The following is a 16069-nucleotide window of genomic DNA, read 5'->3' as shown; positions in this document are numbered from 1 at the left end:
AATGGTTCTCCTGGCCCTTCCGGGTGATGTCACTCATAAACGAGATAAACGTCATAGTCTGGGCCCCACTCCCTTCCATGCTCATGACCTTCCCACGGAGGCCCCTCGCCCTCACCAGGCACTTTCATCTTGGGAAGATACATCAGTCCCGGCGGAGAAAGCAGCAAGGCCTTTCCCCCCGCTCACAAAAACCAATACAAATCTTAGAGCCTGTATCCCACAGCCGTGACCACCGTGACCTGGCACCCCTTTTCTGCAAACTTAAACGCATCTGGAAATCGGGCCCAGCTCTGAAAGCCAAGGGCCTGGTAGGAGCCCGAGAACAAGGAGAAAGTTTCTGTGGTCCCATGATAATCGCAGTCACTGCACCAAGACCCGTCCCCTGGCATCCCTAGGCTCCAGCTGGCAAGAGAGACCACCAAGGCGGGGACGGCCAGATTTCCATCCAGTCGGGCAGAACCCGGACCCCGTACCCATCTAGGAAGGGGCCGAGAGCCACTGTGACTATAATCCCGGCGGGAAAGGCCGCGCGCGTGGCATGGCGGGAAAGACAGCGGCGCGCAGAAACACCAGTCCCGCCCAGCGCCGCGCCGAGCTCCAGCAGGGCGGCCCTCCCGCGGGCGTCTCTGATTGGACTGCCGAACCCCGCGCGCTGATTGGCCGCGTGGGCGAGGCGGAGGAGAGCCGTGCGCAGCGGCGTATGTGGGGCCGTGTGCAGACCCGCGTGTGGCGCAGGCAAGGACCCTCAAAATAAACAGCCGCTATCTTGCGAGCCGTCTTTCACAGGCCTGCGTCTGAGACTCCGTCGCTGCGGGCCCGCTCCGACGCGGAAGGTGAGAGCTGGGGGAGGGGGCCGGCGCTGAGGGAACCGCAGTGCGGACCGGTTCTGAGGCGGACAGAGAGGGTAGGGAGCGGCGAGGCGGTGATGGCGGCTGCACTTTGGCCTGCGCTGCTGCTGCGTCAGGCGGGAAGCTCGGCCGCTGCCGCCTCCTCGGACCCTAGTTTCTGGCCCACGGCTGTCGGATGACACTTCTGCCCTTTCTTCGTCCTGGGAAGCTGGGTCGCGGAGCATGGGGGCCTCTCGGCGCCAGGGCCGCACCCCAGGCCGCAGGCTTAGGGCAGGGGAGGCCTGGGCCCGTGCGCCCTTGGGGCTGAGGCCCTAATGCGTTGAGGGTCGCGGAATGAGGGGCAGAGGGTGGATTTGGCGGGAACTCGGTGGAAGGAGTTCGCGTGTGGGAACAGGCTCCTGGTTGCGGACGAAGGGGGAATGGGGTGGGTATAGTCATGTAGACCATGTGTTGGGGTCGTGAGCCTGACGGGCAATGTGCCAAGGGTTTGGGGGACCTTAGGAAAGGGTTCTTAGGCCTGGCGCAGTGGGTCACTCCTGTAAACCTAACACGTTGGGAGGCCGAGGCGGGCGGATCGCGAGGTCAGGAGTTCGAGACTAGCCTGGCCAACATAGTGAAAATCCGTCTCTACTAAAAATACAAAAATTAGCCGGTCTTGGTGGTGCGCGCCTGTAGGCCTAGTTACTCGGGAGGCTGAGGCAGGAGAATCGCTTGAGCCCGGGAGGCGGAGGTTGTGGTGAGCCAAGATCGCGCCACTGCACTCAGCCTGGGCAACAGAGCGAGACTCCGTCTCACCAAAAAAAAAAAAAAAAAAAAAAGAAAAGAAAAGAAAAGGGTTTTTGAAGACGCGCTTGTGTTTTCCGGTGGCCAGACACTGCTGGAAGACTCGTGAGCCTTTAGAGGTTGTACTCCCCATACTTGATGGTTTCCCGATTCGTATTCTTACCATCATTTAGATACTAAGTTGCTTGTCTTACTTTAGCATTCGAAAAGGGGCTAATGGGGCTCACTTTCCCTGAGTCAACACGATTTAAGTTGCTGGGATCCTTTAAAAGCGCCATTACCAGAAAAAAAACACGAATTTGTCAAACCTCCAAAACCATAGGAGCAGTCGGTAGTCTTTGCATCATTTTTGGATTAATGAAACAGATGTAATTACAAACGAGACAGACATGAAATTCGATTAGCCATCTTCCATCTATATTTTTCCATATCCTGAAAACCTATTTTAGAATGGCATAATCGTCCACATTGGGGTTTAGGTGTTGATGGGTAAGTCTTGTGCTTGTTGCCACATGTTAACCACATGGCCTCAGCCACAGGGCACTTCCAAAGGAAGTGACTGCTGGTCTTTGGGGGTCTTGTAAAAGAGAACATTGCTCAGTAATCGTCTGTGATTTCAGCTAGTGTGTTTCAGGCACTATTCTGAAGGACTCAGAAGAGATAAAGAAGCCAAAACTCTGAATTTGTTTTTTGTCTTTTTCAAAGTGAAGGTTGTCTAATGTATATCCCCATCTTGCTCTTAAATTACGTTTTTAAAAGTAGATTTTCCCCCTTTCGTATTGTTTGACCCAATTTTGGAGTGAAACATAACCAGTTAATATTTCCATCAAGGAATTAATCTTAGAATTTAAATTCGCAATTTTATGTTATTTGTTTGCTTAAGTAGTATAAACGGAGCGTAGAGCTTTGAAGGTTTCAAAAAGATAAAGAGATGTAGTCCTTATCACCTAGGCTTCCCCCTCCCCAATTATAAATAGTTTTAAATGCTTCTAATGAGTTGCTCTAGTTAAGGTTAATGAAACACCTGTAAACTGCCAGGATCCTAGGTACATGCTATTTTTAGTTTGTTGAGTCTGATTCTTGTCTACAAGAGTTCTTTGTGTATTGGAATATAAAAGGAATAATTTATTAGATTCCCAAGGGCAGAATTAAAGACTTTTAAGTTTTCCAGATTTCATCTCTTGCTAACAGTTTTTCTTTAAAAAAAAAAAAAAAGTAACAGTTATGTTTGTGTTTTTCTGAGGAACCAAAGGTCCATGTTTCTTTTTGTATTGGTAACAGGAGAGGTAATATATTTCAAACATATGGTGCAGTCTGTAAAATATTTTGAACCAAATCAGTGGAAGACCAGGGTTTTTTCTTACACTGGCATTTGAACATCTGAAACAGCCAGGGAGATCTTTATCTTAAAGTATAAATGTGTTTTGTTATATGATTTATGACAATTCTACCTGGCTTTTAAAGTTCAATAAAATACGTGGCATGTATATGGGATAGTACCAAACTGGTGCCTAAAAGCAATGAAACTACCACTGGACTAATTGGATTGAATGGTCTATTGGCTGAACAGTTGACCACAGAGATTTTGCTTTTTTTTTTTTCCCTGCAGGAATGAGAGTTTAAAAAATGATTGGCTCTTTTTTCTCTTCCTAGCCTCCTGACAGTAAGTAGAGAGCCAGGAGAATGATGCCAAGGCATCCTGGCCTGCTATGTGGAGAACGCTCTTTCCCTACTGTCTCACTTAATAGGACTCTTATTCTGGCAGTGTCAGATGCTGCTGCAGCAAGGGAATGCCATTGAGTGATTGCAGTAAGCTATGCAGCATTTTCATGTTTAAAACTACTGGGATAATAAAGTGAGAACTTGGGGCCCCCAGATTTCAAGTTGTAATTAGAAGGATTTTGTTAGGAATATGAAGAGTGCTACAATGTCACCTGGAATGGCTCCATAAATACAGTGAGGTGTTAACTAGTGAAATTTAAGTTGCCCATGTTTGTGTGTTTGGTGAGACTCAAGTTCTGCCATGAAGTTAAGGAAAATGTCTGTCTTAGCTTAAAATTCAAGAAATCTATGTGAATGAAGTCAAAATTATTATGACTAGATTTTTTTTTAAAAAAGCTGTCAGTTCTAGTTTTACTTTGATTTTATCTAAAGAGAAATACAGAATGAATACAATTCAATTGTGTGTGGTTTTTGCGGGGCGGTGAGGGGGTGCGCTGAGTCTCACTCTGTCACCGGCCCAGGCTGGAGTGCAGTCTCAGTCACTGCAACCTCCACTTCCCAGATTCCAGTGATTGTCTTGCCTCAGCTTCCCGAGTAGCTGGGATTACAGGTGCACACCCCCATGCCTGGCTAATTTTTGTATTTTTAGTAGAGATGGGGTTTCACCATGTTGGCCAGGAACATCGAGATCTCCTGGCCTTGTGATTTGTCTGCCTTGGCCTCCCAAAGTGCTGGGATTACAGGCATGAGCCACTGTGCCCAGCCATGGCTTTTTTAAAGTTACTAGATACATAGTATTACCTTTATGTAATATTTTGAAGTAGGAAGTAAATTGTATAATTCCCTACTTTAAAAATACTACACAATGGCATTTTTGTTATATATTAGGATAGCATTTTTGTGTACTTTAACTTTTTCTTTTTTCCTGAAATGGAGTCTCGCTCTGTCACCTAGGCTGGAGTGCAATAGCATGATCTCGGCTCACTGCAACCTCTGCCTCCCAGGTTCAGGCCATTCTCCTGCCTCAGCCTTCCAAGTAGCTGGGACTACAGATGTCCGCCACCACACTTGGCTAATTTTTGTTTTTTCAGTAGAGACAGGATTTCACCATGTTGGCCAAGCTGGTCTTGAACTCCTGACCTCAGGTGGTCCGCCTGCCTCAGCTTCCCAAAGTGTTGGGATTACAGGCGTGAGCCACCTCGCCTGGCCTCAACTCTTAACGAAAGCCTCTGCAGAGGGTTGATAGCAAGACTCTTGAAATCCTGATTGTAGTACTTTAGATGTGTGGCTTTGGGTAAGTCACTTGGTGTCATATCTTTAGTTTGTCATTGAAATGGAGCAAGAATACATAACTTGTAAGGTTGTAAGATTATATATATGTTTACTAATGCCTGACTCATAGATATCCAGGTATTAAAACCCTTCAAGAAGTGATCAGGCCAGGCAGAAATGGATGTAATTAACCAAGGTCAGGCAGTAAATGCAGGAACCAGGATAAGAATGTAGAATTGCCCCCAAGGTAAGTACTCTGTTTTCCATTATTCTGGCTGGAATGCAGGTATTGCAGAATGTGTACTGCATCCTTTCTTTGCATCCGTAGTTTGTTTTTATTAAAACAGTCTGAAGTGTTCCAGTACCATGTTGGAACACTAAACTGACTTAATGGCACATAATAATGAGTATATACATTCAGAGGGCAAAAGCTCCAATATGGTCTCAATGCGGTTAGGTCAACAACATGAATGAGTCAGGGATAATCCTTGCGAAGTTATTAAGGATATATACAAATGTGAATGTGTCCAGCTGTGTTAGGAAAACCATATAAAATAATAAAGATAGCCAGAATCACACCTTACTTTGCTAGTATCATTTTTTATCCCTAACTTTCCTGTTGCTACTTATTTTAAATGTATTTCCTAGGATAGAGTTATGATCATTCTATTTATTAGAACCCAGATTGTTAGTCTTGACCACATACTGTTAGGTTTTAATAGTTTACTAGATTTGTTCTTAGTATCAATAGTATGGTACAATTATGTTAAGGAAAACAAATTTAGTATAATAACCATTTGTGGTTTATTTAATTCCAATATTTAATCTTTAAAGCCTAAATAAGTACAAAATTTGTAAAATAGTTTTTTTCTTCTTCCCTGCCCCCCCCCATCACGGTCCCTCCTGTGGGAGTAAAATAGTTATACCTCTTAGTTTAGCTTACATGGCCCCTCACAGTCTTGTCAGACTTTTTTTTTTTTTGAGACAGAGTCCCACCCTGTTTCCCAGGCTAGAGTGCTGTGGCGTGATCTCAGCTCACTGCAACCCCTGCCTTCCGGGTTCAAGCAATTCTCCTGCCTCAGCCTTCCAAGTAGCTGGGACTACAAGTGCCTGCCACCACACCTGGCTGATTTTTGTATTTTTAGTAGAGATAGGGTTTCACCATGTTGGCCAGGCTGGTCTTGAACTCCTGACTTGAAGTGATCTGCCCGCCCCAGCCTCCCAAAGTGCTGGGATTATAGGCGTGAGCCACCATGCTCTGCTCAGACCTTACCTTGACTTTCTTAGTCATTCCTTCTCCTGCCTGGCATGCTCTGTGCTCCTACCACCTTTTAAAGTGGTTTGTGTTATAAAAATTTGATACACAAAAATTGAAACTTAGAACAGATGTCTTGGTGTCTGGTGGTTGAAAATGTGAACTGATTTGGAACTCACCTGTTTTTCTCCTCTTAATCTCTTTTCCATTGCATTCAGGAAATAGACTGTAAGGTGGGAAACAAGTATAAACAGTTAGCCCCACTCTGCTACGTAATAGACTTTGGACTGAGTTCTGCCTACTACCCGTAAGCAGTCTAAGGTAATTGGGGAAAGAGTGGAAAGAATAACTGTGTACTCAGAAGACAAAAACTTTGATAGGTTTTTTTCTTTTTTTCTTTTTTTTTTTTTTGATTTTCTGAGATGGAGTCTCGCTCTGTCACCCCAGCTGGAGTGCAGTGGCATGATCTCGGCTCACTGCAACCTCCGCCTTCCGGGTTCAAATGATTCTCCTGCCTCAGCCTCCCCAGTAGCTGGGACTACAGGTGGTGCCACCATGCCCAGCTACTTTTTTTGTATTTTTGGTAGAGATGGGGTTTCACTGTGTTTGCCAGGATGGCCTCGATCTCCTGACCTCATGATCCACCCACCCTCATGATCCACCCGCCTCAGCCTCCCAAAGTGCTAGAATTACAGGCATGAGCCACCTTGCCTGGCCGATAGGTTTTTTAATTGATTATCTATTAAGCACAAAGTACTGTGTAACAATTCTTAGTACGCACATCAGTTTTATTATCTCTTTTTTACAAATAAGACAGATGAGTAGTCAAATGTCTTTTAGGGTAACACAACAAGTAGTTAAACTGGGTTAAGTGATTAACCCAGGTTAAGTATGGCCCTAAAATCTCTTTTATAGTGACAGGCAGGCTACATCAGTGCACTACAGATGTATCAGATTTTACAAAAATTTTTTTCCAGAGAAAACACAAACCCAAGGAACCTTTAATAAGTGGTCCCTTAGGTTAGTGGAGTTTTGTTGTTGTTGTTGTTGCTTTGTTTTGAGATGGAGTCTTACTCTGTCGCTTCGGCTGGAGTGCACTGGTGCCAGCTTGGCTTACTGCAACCTCCACATCCCAGGTTCAAGTGATTCTCCTGCCTCAGCCTCCTGAGTAACTGGGACTACAGGAGCGTACCACCATGCCTGGCTAATTTTTGTATTTTTAGTAGAGTCAGGGTTTCACCATGTTGGCCAGGATGGTCTTGATCTCTTGACGTCGTGATTTGTGTGCCTCAACCTCCCATAGTGCTGGGATTACAGGCATGGGGCACTGCGCCCAGCCCCATATTAGTGGTTTTTGGCAAAAGGAAGAAAATACATGTATTCCTGCTGACTGACAAAAAGTGAAAAACAGTATTTTGTTTTTTATTGAAGTTAGTATGTTTTGTAGCATTGCATAAAAATAGTACTGAAGTCTAGTTGGTTATGAATTCTTGGACTAATAGAACCCGGATGGCAAGTTAGAGGTTCTGGCCTGGCTGCTGGCTTTTTTTAGTCGTCTTGGGTGTAAATTTCTCAGCCACACGTGGGGATTGTGTTAGATAATCTGAAAAAAGTCTAATTTTCATGGTTTTATGATTCATCCATTTTTTTGCTTTAATATTTTCCAGTCTTTGCTTTATTATAGATTGGAATCCCCCCAAATAACATTTATAAGTAGAAGATAACTTCTGTTACAGATTTTTAAAAACGTTACATTGGGAATGTCCTTTGAGTGGTTGGCCTTAATCCCTGTCAGAAGCTGAAAGTTGTGGATCCTAAAAATTCATTTGTGCAGAATCTTACCTATGATTTCAGAAAGCTGAGATGACTGAGTGTAGTCAGTCCTTAATGAGTTTAAAATTGAGAATACATCATTACTTTAAATTAATGGTGCAGTAACTCTTGTGACTGATAGCAGTAATTTAGGTGCTTTATTGTTAGTGCTTGGTTAGATTGGATTGGGTCAGTAGTTTATTCACCAAATTGCTAAAGACCTCTGTCCCCCCAAAATTAATTAAAATGCTGATTTTCATAATGGCTACTAAAAGGATAACTATATGGGGTGTTTGATGATTCAAAGGTGAATTACTTGGTCTCTACCTTCAAGGAATATCATACAAGGCAATATGGTACTGCCATTAGATAGATATTAACAGAATGTCCTAGAACTTAATAGGAAGGATAGTTTCCAGGTGGGAGATGTAGTCGGATTTTTTTTTTTTTTTTTTTTTTTCTTTTGAGATGGAGTCTTGCTCTATTGCACAGGCTGGAGTGCAGTGGCATGATCTCAGCTCACTGCAACCTCCACCTCCTGGGTTCAAGCAATTCTTCTGCCTCACCCTCCCGATAAGTTGGGACTACAGGTGCACACCACCACACCCAGCTAATTTTTGTATTATTAATAGAGATGTGTTTCATCATGTTGGTCAGGCTGATCTCGAACTCCTGACCTCGTGATCCATCTCCCTCGGCCTCCCAAAGTACTGGGATTACAGGTGTGAGCCAGTGCGCCCAGCCCAGATTCTTTTATAGAGTTGGCATTTGAATTGGCCCATGAAGGTTGGGAAAAGTTCTGACAGGTGGAGAAGGAGCAGGGGAGACCAGGATAGTGTGACGAAATTCCATCCAGCAGCAGTCAGGCAATGAGACAGACTCATGGGGCCATGATTCTCAGCTGTCTTACCTTACCCTAGTTTTACTAAGGAATATCACAGAATTCTGTAAAGACCTTTAAATATATTCTGAGATGAGTACTAGGATAGGGACCTGCTGCCTAATATAAGTAGTGTGTTTCCCGAATGTTCTCACACATAGGTGGGTGTTGAACAATGAGAACACATGGACACAGGGAGGGGAGCATCACACACTGAGGTCTGTTGGGGGCGGGGAAATAGGGGAGGGACAGTCGCAGGGTAGGAGGAGTTGGGGAGAGAGAGCTTGGGGAGAGAGAGCATGGGGAGAAATGCCAGATATAGGTGATGGGGAGGAAGGCAGCAAATCACACTGCCATGTGTGTACCTATGCAACAATCTTGCATGTTCTTCACATGTACCCCAAAACCAAAAGTGCAATTAAAAAAAGTAGTGTGTTTCTAAAACATTATGGAAGGCGGTTAGTTTAATTATGTTACTAAAGACAAGTCTATCACAAGGGACCAGTTTTCAGTGAAACTGTAAACCACCTGATTCACTGTGATGGGGTTGGAGAAGGCAGATTGCATACATAAGTACCTAAGGCCTCTGAAAGACCTTTAAAAAGTATGTGTCGTATTGATGACATTTAGGGGCTAAAAACATTAATTCTTTCTTCCCTTATAAGACTTAGTAGTTTTTTGTTTTGTTTTGTTTTTAGCGTTTACTCTAGTAAACATAATTGTGTGACTAAAAATGGCAAAATATCTAAAATTTCTGTTCTAGTGTGTAAAGTTCTGCCTTTGCCACTGAGATACATGTTTGTTTTACAGAATAGTACTTGAATTGCAGTCTTGTGAGGCACTTTTAATGGGATTATTTTATTTGCTTGACTAAGTGGAGAAATACTGCTTTCACTAAATGTCATTTGTAGTTCATATTGAAATAGGAAGTAGAGCTTAATATTAAGTCTTAACGTGTTATTTTAGCCAATGGTTTCCTTTCCAGAAATATTTGTTCTGTCATTCCCCCCACCCCCTACTTTTATACTAGATCTGGGTCCCATGACTAGAGATAAACAAGAGAATGGAGGAACAGTTTGTGATAAATCTTACATTGATTAATTTCGGGTTCAAGTGACTCTTCTGCCTCAGCCTCCTGAGTAGCTGGGATTACAGGCGTGTGCCACCATGCCCAGCTAATTTTGTATTTTTAGTAGAGACAGAGTTTCCCCATGTTGATCAGGCTGGTCTCAAACTCCTGACCTTAGGTGATCCTACTGCTTTGGCGTCCCAAAGTGCTGGGATTACAGGTGTGAGCCACTGTGCCCAGCCTTGTTTTGTATTTTCTAAAAGCGAAGTATCTTGTTTAAATATTTTAAAATATTTAGGACTTGCAGATTGTCTGGATTACACTGTAAAAGTGATCATTTATGTGCAAATAATTATTCCTGAGAGCAGTTGTTAAATTAGCCCAAGTCGATCTGACTAAACTGGAGAAGATACAAAATGAAGATGGGGAGGAAGTGGTGCCATAAGCAGCTTTTTTTTCTTTGACCATTTTATATGCCATTCATGTTGTTTTTTAATCCTAACTCTTACCTGTGGTCGAAACCAGTTTACATAATTTAGGATGCTAATACTAGTACAGTTAGAAGAATGATTACAAAGCAGATACTCTTTCAAATTCTGTAAAAATATGTTTTTAGTCTCCTTCACTGGCTGGTTTCTTTTAACTAGAAATAATGTTTTATATATCTGAAACCACAAATAACTCATAGCCAAACAATTTTTTTGGTAATATGTTCGTAGGCATGTGGCAAGAGTTAGTAGAAAGACTTTTCTTTTTTTTAAATTTTATTTAATTTTAATTTTAATTTTTTTTAAGACAGGGTTTCACCATGTTGGTCAGGCTGGTCTTGAACTCCCGACCTTAGGTGATCCGCCTGCCATGGCCTCCAAAGTGCTTGGATTACAGGTGTGAGCCACCACGCCCGGCTTTTTCTTTTCCTTTTCTTTTTTTTTTTTATTATTTTTTTTTAGTAGACAGATTTCTCTAAGAACTTATCCAGAATCAGATTGCACAGAATTGGGATAAGTGAGTATTGGGTTATTTTATTTATTTATTCATTTATTTATGTATTTTCACTATCCACCTGGAGATAAGGGTTATTTTCTTTTGCATATTCGACAGTGGGAACTTTTTGAAACTGAACTTCAGCTTAATTTTTAGTTACTAAATTTCTCCACAAGTTAATGATTAAATAGTTTCTGAAAGTGGAGAACCTTGCCATTTTTCTGACTGCCTTTTGGGTCTTTGTTGCTGTGGTTGGGTTGGCTAATTCCATCATCCAGTTAGTTTTACTCAGTTGGAAATATGTTTTTGTAGGTGATGGTACCCGTGCTTAGGTTTGAGAGGTTATTTAAAATATGACTTTGTGTGCCATTGTTTGACAATGGAATTAAGGGTAAAAATATTTAGATATGGAAGTGTGAAAATATAGTTACATTGTTTTCATTCCGTTCTATTCCATTTCATTCTATTTTAAGAATAGCCTCAATTTATTTTTAGATTGTTACATAAGAAGTACAAAATCCATTTGCTTTAGTGGGAGTTTTATTTTTATTTTAAAATGATACCCAATTAAAGGAATTTATTACAAAATTCTAAGTAGCCTTGTTTAAAATGTAGAATTACATTACAGAAACATTTGGAAAGGGGAGAATAAAAGAGAACAAAGCACAAACATTCCCAGTGCTGTAGATGCTATTAGCGCTTTGGTGTAACTCATGGTCATTTTCCTAGTATTTTTATTATATAATTGTCTCTTGGTATCTGTGGAGAAGCAGTTCCACGACCTCCCTCAGATATCAAAATCCTCCTATGCTCAAGTTCCTGATATAAAATGGTGTAGTACTTGCATTACAACCTTTGCACATCTTCTCATGTACTTGAAAATCATCTCTAGATTAAAAATTCTTAATACAGTGTAAGTGCTGAATAAAGTAGTTGTTAACATTGTATTGTTTAAGGAATAATGGCAAGAAAAAAAGTCTGCATATTCAATACAGATGCCACTTTTTTCCCCTGAATATTTTTATTCCAAGGTTGGTTGAATCCATGGATGCAGAACCCATGGATATAGAAGGCCTACTGTACTTTTGTAACCTCTAGAGATAAAATTTGTATCTTGCATTTGTTTTAACATATCTGTTCTAAGGAATATCTCAATCACCAGGCAAGTGCTGCAGTATAAGTAGGTACTATATCAAGTGCTAAGGTTAAGAGAGTATTTTTCTTCACCGACTCCTCGCTCTGAGAATCCATTTTATGGCATCATTGGTTTGGATTATTCCAATTTTCTGATGAGTAAATACTTCTATTTGCAAATGTGTCCATTAAGCTGAACCTGGAATGAGTATTACTACCAATTACTTCCCTCCCTCCCTACCTTCCTCCCTCCCTCCCTTCCTCCCTCCCTCCCTCCCTTCCTCCCTCCCTTCCTCCCTCCCTTTCCTCCCTCCCTTCCTTCCTTCCTTTCTTCCTCTTTCTTTTCTGATGGAGTCTCTATTCTCCAGGCTAGAGTGCAGTGACACAGTCTCAGCTCACTGCAACCTCTGCTTCCCAGGTTGAAGCAATTCTCCTGCCTCAGCCCCTCTAGTAGCTGGGATTATAGGTGTGTGCTACCACACCTAGCTATTTTTTGTAATAGAGATGGGGTTTTGCCATGTTGGCCAAGCTGGTCTCAAACTCCTAACCTCAGATGATCCACCTGCCTTGGCCTCCCAAAGTACTAGAATTATAGGCGTGAGCCACCATGCCCAGTCACTACCAATTATTTCTAATAATGAATTTTAATTGACCCTAACCCTGTAAATTCCATCACTCCTTCAATAACTGTATTAATGTGTGTATTATAATAGATCTATAATGCCCAAGCATGTAGTTGTGTGATTATTTTTTAACCAAAATATTAGCTTTTTTTCCCTAGAATAATTTTCCAAAAATACAGTTAATAGAGAATAAAAGTTAAAAGAAATTTCAGTTGTTTAATGTTGCTACTCTTAATATTTCAAAGATCTGACTGCAGCCATGAGCAGCAATGAATGCTTCAAGTGTGGACGATCTGGCCACTGGGCCCGGGAATGCCCTACTGGTGGAGGCCGTGGTCGTGGAATGAGAAGCCGTGGCAGAGGTGGTTTTACCTCGGATAGAGGTATTTTGTCGAATACAAAAATTTGAAGTACTTCAGTATTTGTTAGTATCAAGACTGGTCTGACTAGCCGAATTTCCCTTTGTTTTTGCTTAAAACAGGTTTCCAGTTTGTTTCCTCGTCTCTTCCAGACATCTGTTATCGCTGCGGTGAGTCTGGTCATCTTGCCAAGGATTGTGATCTTCAGGAGGATGGTAAGTATTTAATACTTCTTTTCATACCCCTCTAGAGCTTGGAGAGGTGAGCACGTGCAGCTGGGTATAGCTTTTCCACCTTTGAGATTTTTTATTGTATAATTTAAAACATAACACTTTGTAAAGGTTTTATAGTCTTGGTCTGTTTCTTTTCCTTATTGTTGAAGCCTGCTATAACTGCGGTAGAGGTGGTCACATTGCCAAGGACTGCAAGGAGCCCAAGAGAGAGCGAGAGCAGTGCTGCTACAACTGTGGCAAACCAGGCCATCTGGCTCGTGACTGCGACCATGCAGATGAGCAGAAGTGCTATTCTTGTGGAGAATTTGGACACATTCAAAAAGACTGCACCAAAGTGAAGTGCTATAGGTAAGGTGTTACAATATTGTTAGAGGAAAGCTCATTGCAGAGATTCTTCTAGAGATGAATTAGCTATAAATGGAAGGCCCTTAGTAAAATCGGTGAACGTTGGCTGTGACCCGATAAGACCAGTTTTCAGCATACGTAACTGGCAGTCTATCTGTATATAATTCTGCATTCTGCCCTGATATTCTGACTTACGGCACCTGGACAGTTTTCACAACTGGACTTTTTTAATATGTAAGAGTGTTATAATTAGAAACTTCGACTTTATAGAAAGCTCTGTAATTAATATACATAAATCTTTCATCATGTAACCAGAAATCTTTGTTTGTGACATGTAAAGTGTATTATTTGATAAATGTTACTGTGTATGTACCTGTGAAACCTTAATTGCATAAAGACAAAGATCTTAATCAGTATTTTAGTTTTAATGTTGGATGATCTCTTAATGGCAAAAATTTTAATTTTATAGCTTAGGCTATACAGTTGAATATCTTTTTTTTTTTTTTTTTTTTTTTTTTTTTTGTGACAAGAGTCTCACTCTGTCACCAGGCTGGAGTGCAGTGGCGTGATCTCGTTTCACTGCAACCTCCGCCTCCTGGGTTCAAGTGATTATCCCACCTAAGCCTCCCAAGTAGCTGGGACTACAGGTGCTCGCCACCACGCCCAGCCAAGTTTTGTATTTTTAGTAGAGAATGGGTTTCACCATGTTGGCCAGGATGGTCTCTATCTCTTGTCTTCGTGATCTGCCCAACTCTGCCTCCCAAAGTGCTGGGATAATAGGCATGAGCTACCATGCCTGGCCAACTAGCTCTATTATTTTATTTCTCCTTCCTGCCCTCAGTTTATTAATGTAAACATTATTACTATTTTTTTTTTCTTTTTTTGGAGACGAAATGTCACTGTTGCTGAGCCGAAGTGCAGTGTCACGATTTTGGCTCACTGCAACCTCCATCTCCCGGGTTCAAGCAATTTTCTCGCCTCAGCCTCCCAAGCAGCTGGGACTATAGGCACGCACTACCATGCCTGGCTAATTTTTGTATTTTTAGTAGAGATGGGGTTTCACTATGTTGGCCAGGCTGGTATTGAACTCCTGATCTCATGATCTGCCTGCCTTGGCCTCCCAAAGTACTGGGATTACAGGCATGAGCCACTGCGCCTGGCCAGTATAGACATTTATTTTCTTGAATAGAAAAATGTACTGCTTGATTTATTAATGGCTTTTTATTCTGCACCGTGACTGCTGCTTTGGTAGACAGTTTTGCTCTGAGGCCCATTGTGAAAACTATTTTAATTTCTTTTTAGGTGTGGTGAAACTGGTCATGTAGCCATCAACTGCAGCAAGACAAGTGAAGTCAACTGTTACCGCTGTGGCGAGTCAGGGCACCTTGCACGGGAATGCACAATTGAGGCTACAGCCTAATTATTTTCCTTTGTCGCCCCTCCTTTTTCTGATTGATGGTTGTATTATTTTCTCTGAATCCTCTTCACTGGCCAAAGGTTGGCAGATAGAGGCAACTCCCAGGCCAGTGAGCTTTACTTGCCGTGTAAAAGGAGGAAAGGGGTGGAAAAAAATGACTTTCTGCATTTAACTACAAAAAAAAGTTTATGTTTAGTTTGGTAGAGGTGTTATGTATAATGCTTTGTTAAAGAACCCCCTTTCCGTGCCACTGGTGAATAGGGATTGATGAATGGGAAGAGTTGAGTTAGACCAGTAAGCCCGTCCTGGGTTTCTTGAACATGTTCCCATGTAGGAGGTAAAACCAATTCTGGAAGTGTCGATGAACTTCCATGAATAACTTTTAATTTTAGTATAATGATGGCCTTGGATTGTCTGACCTCAGTAGCTAATAAATAACATCAAGTAACATCTGTATCAGGCCCTACATAGAACATACAGTTGAGTGGGAGTAAACAAAATGAAAAGACAAACATGCGTGTTAATGGCTGTGTGAGAGAAATCGGAATAAAAGCCTAAACAGGAACAACTTCATCACAGTGTTGATGTTGGACACATAGATGGTGATGGCAAAGGTTTAGAACACATTTTTTCAAAGACTAAATCTAAAACCCAGAGTAAACATCAATGCTCAGAGTTAGCATAATTTGGAGCTATTCAGGAATTGCAGAGAAATGCATTTTCACAGAAATCAAGATGTTATTTTTGTATACTATATCACTTAGACAACTGTGTTTCATTTGTTGTAATCAGTTTTTAAAAGTCAGATGGAAAAAGCAACTGAAGTCCTAGAAAATAGAAATGTAATTTTAAACTATTCCAATAAAGCTGGAGGAGGAAGGGGAGTTTGACTAAAGTTCTTTTGTTTGTTTCAAATTTTCATTAATGTATATAGTGCAAAATGCCATATTAAAGAGGGGAATGTGGAGGACTGAAATCTGACAGTTTGGACTTTTCTTTTTGTACTGAAGTCATGTCTTCAATAATGAAAATTGCTGTTAAAAGAATGTATAGGATTTAGATACTTTTGCAAAGCTATAGAAAAGCCTCTTTGTAATCCATTATAATAATGCCCTTTAGTTCTGTGTTCATTCTGAACAGTTTTAATACCATTGCTGTTTTAGTGTTTGTTTCCTTTTTTTTTTTTTGAGATGGAGTCTCGCTCTGTTGCCCTGGCTAGAGTGCAATGGTGTGATCTCAGCTCACTGCAGCTTCTTCCCCTCGGGTTCAAGTGATTCTCCTTCCTCGGCCTCCCAAGTAGCTGGGATTACAGGCGTGCGCCACCACACCCAGC

The 16069-nt window shown here is 41.8% G+C and overlaps 1 protein-coding gene across 4 annotated transcripts; it reads left to right on the top strand.

The window, feature by feature from the left end:
- The first annotated feature begins 689 nt into the window (after positions 1–689).
- CNBP (CCHC-type zinc finger nucleic acid binding protein) lies at positions 690–15620 on the top strand. Of its 4 annotated transcripts, none has more exons than XM_012435003.2 (5): positions 690–833; positions 12628–12744; positions 12864–12956; positions 13121–13322; positions 14622–15620. In XM_012435003.2, the coding sequence occupies exons 2-5, from the start codon at positions 12642–12644 to the stop codon at positions 14737–14739; spliced, it is 516 nt and encodes a 171-aa protein (XP_012290426.1). In that variant the 5' UTR covers positions 690–833; positions 12628–12641; the 3' UTR covers positions 14740–15620. The 4 variants fall into 4 exon arrangements, with proteins under 4 accessions (XP_012290426.1, XP_012290424.1, XP_012290427.1 ...); XM_012435001.3 differs by having other exon boundaries at positions 12628–12765; XM_012435004.2 differs by having other exon boundaries at positions 693–833; positions 13124–13322.
- The last annotated feature ends 449 nt before the right edge of the window (positions 15621–16069 follow it).

Source organism: Aotus nancymaae, unplaced genomic scaffold (genome assembly GCF_030222135.1).
Source record: "Aotus nancymaae isolate 86718 unplaced genomic scaffold, 86718_ANA_hifiasm-v0.15.2.pri h1tg000046l, whole genome shotgun sequence".
In the NCBI taxonomy this organism is placed as follows: Eukaryota; Metazoa; Chordata; class Mammalia; order Primates; family Aotidae; genus Aotus; species Aotus nancymaae.
The sequence above is the reverse complement of the archived record's forward strand: the minus strand, read 5'-3'. Positions and strand labels throughout refer to the sequence as shown.

Coding starts and splice junctions, on each gene's coding strand:
- CNBP (XM_012435001.3), top strand. CDS start 12,642: ATGAGCAGCAATGAATGCTTCAAGTGTGGACGATCTGGCCACTGGGCC. Junction 12,766..12,863: donor TGGTTTTACCTCGGATAGAG/GTATTTTGTCGA, acceptor TGCTTAAAACAG/GTTTCCAGTTTGTTTCCTCG. Junction 12,957..13,120: donor TTGTGATCTTCAGGAGGATG/GTAAGTATTTAA, acceptor TCCTTATTGTTG/AAGCCTGCTATAACTGCGGT.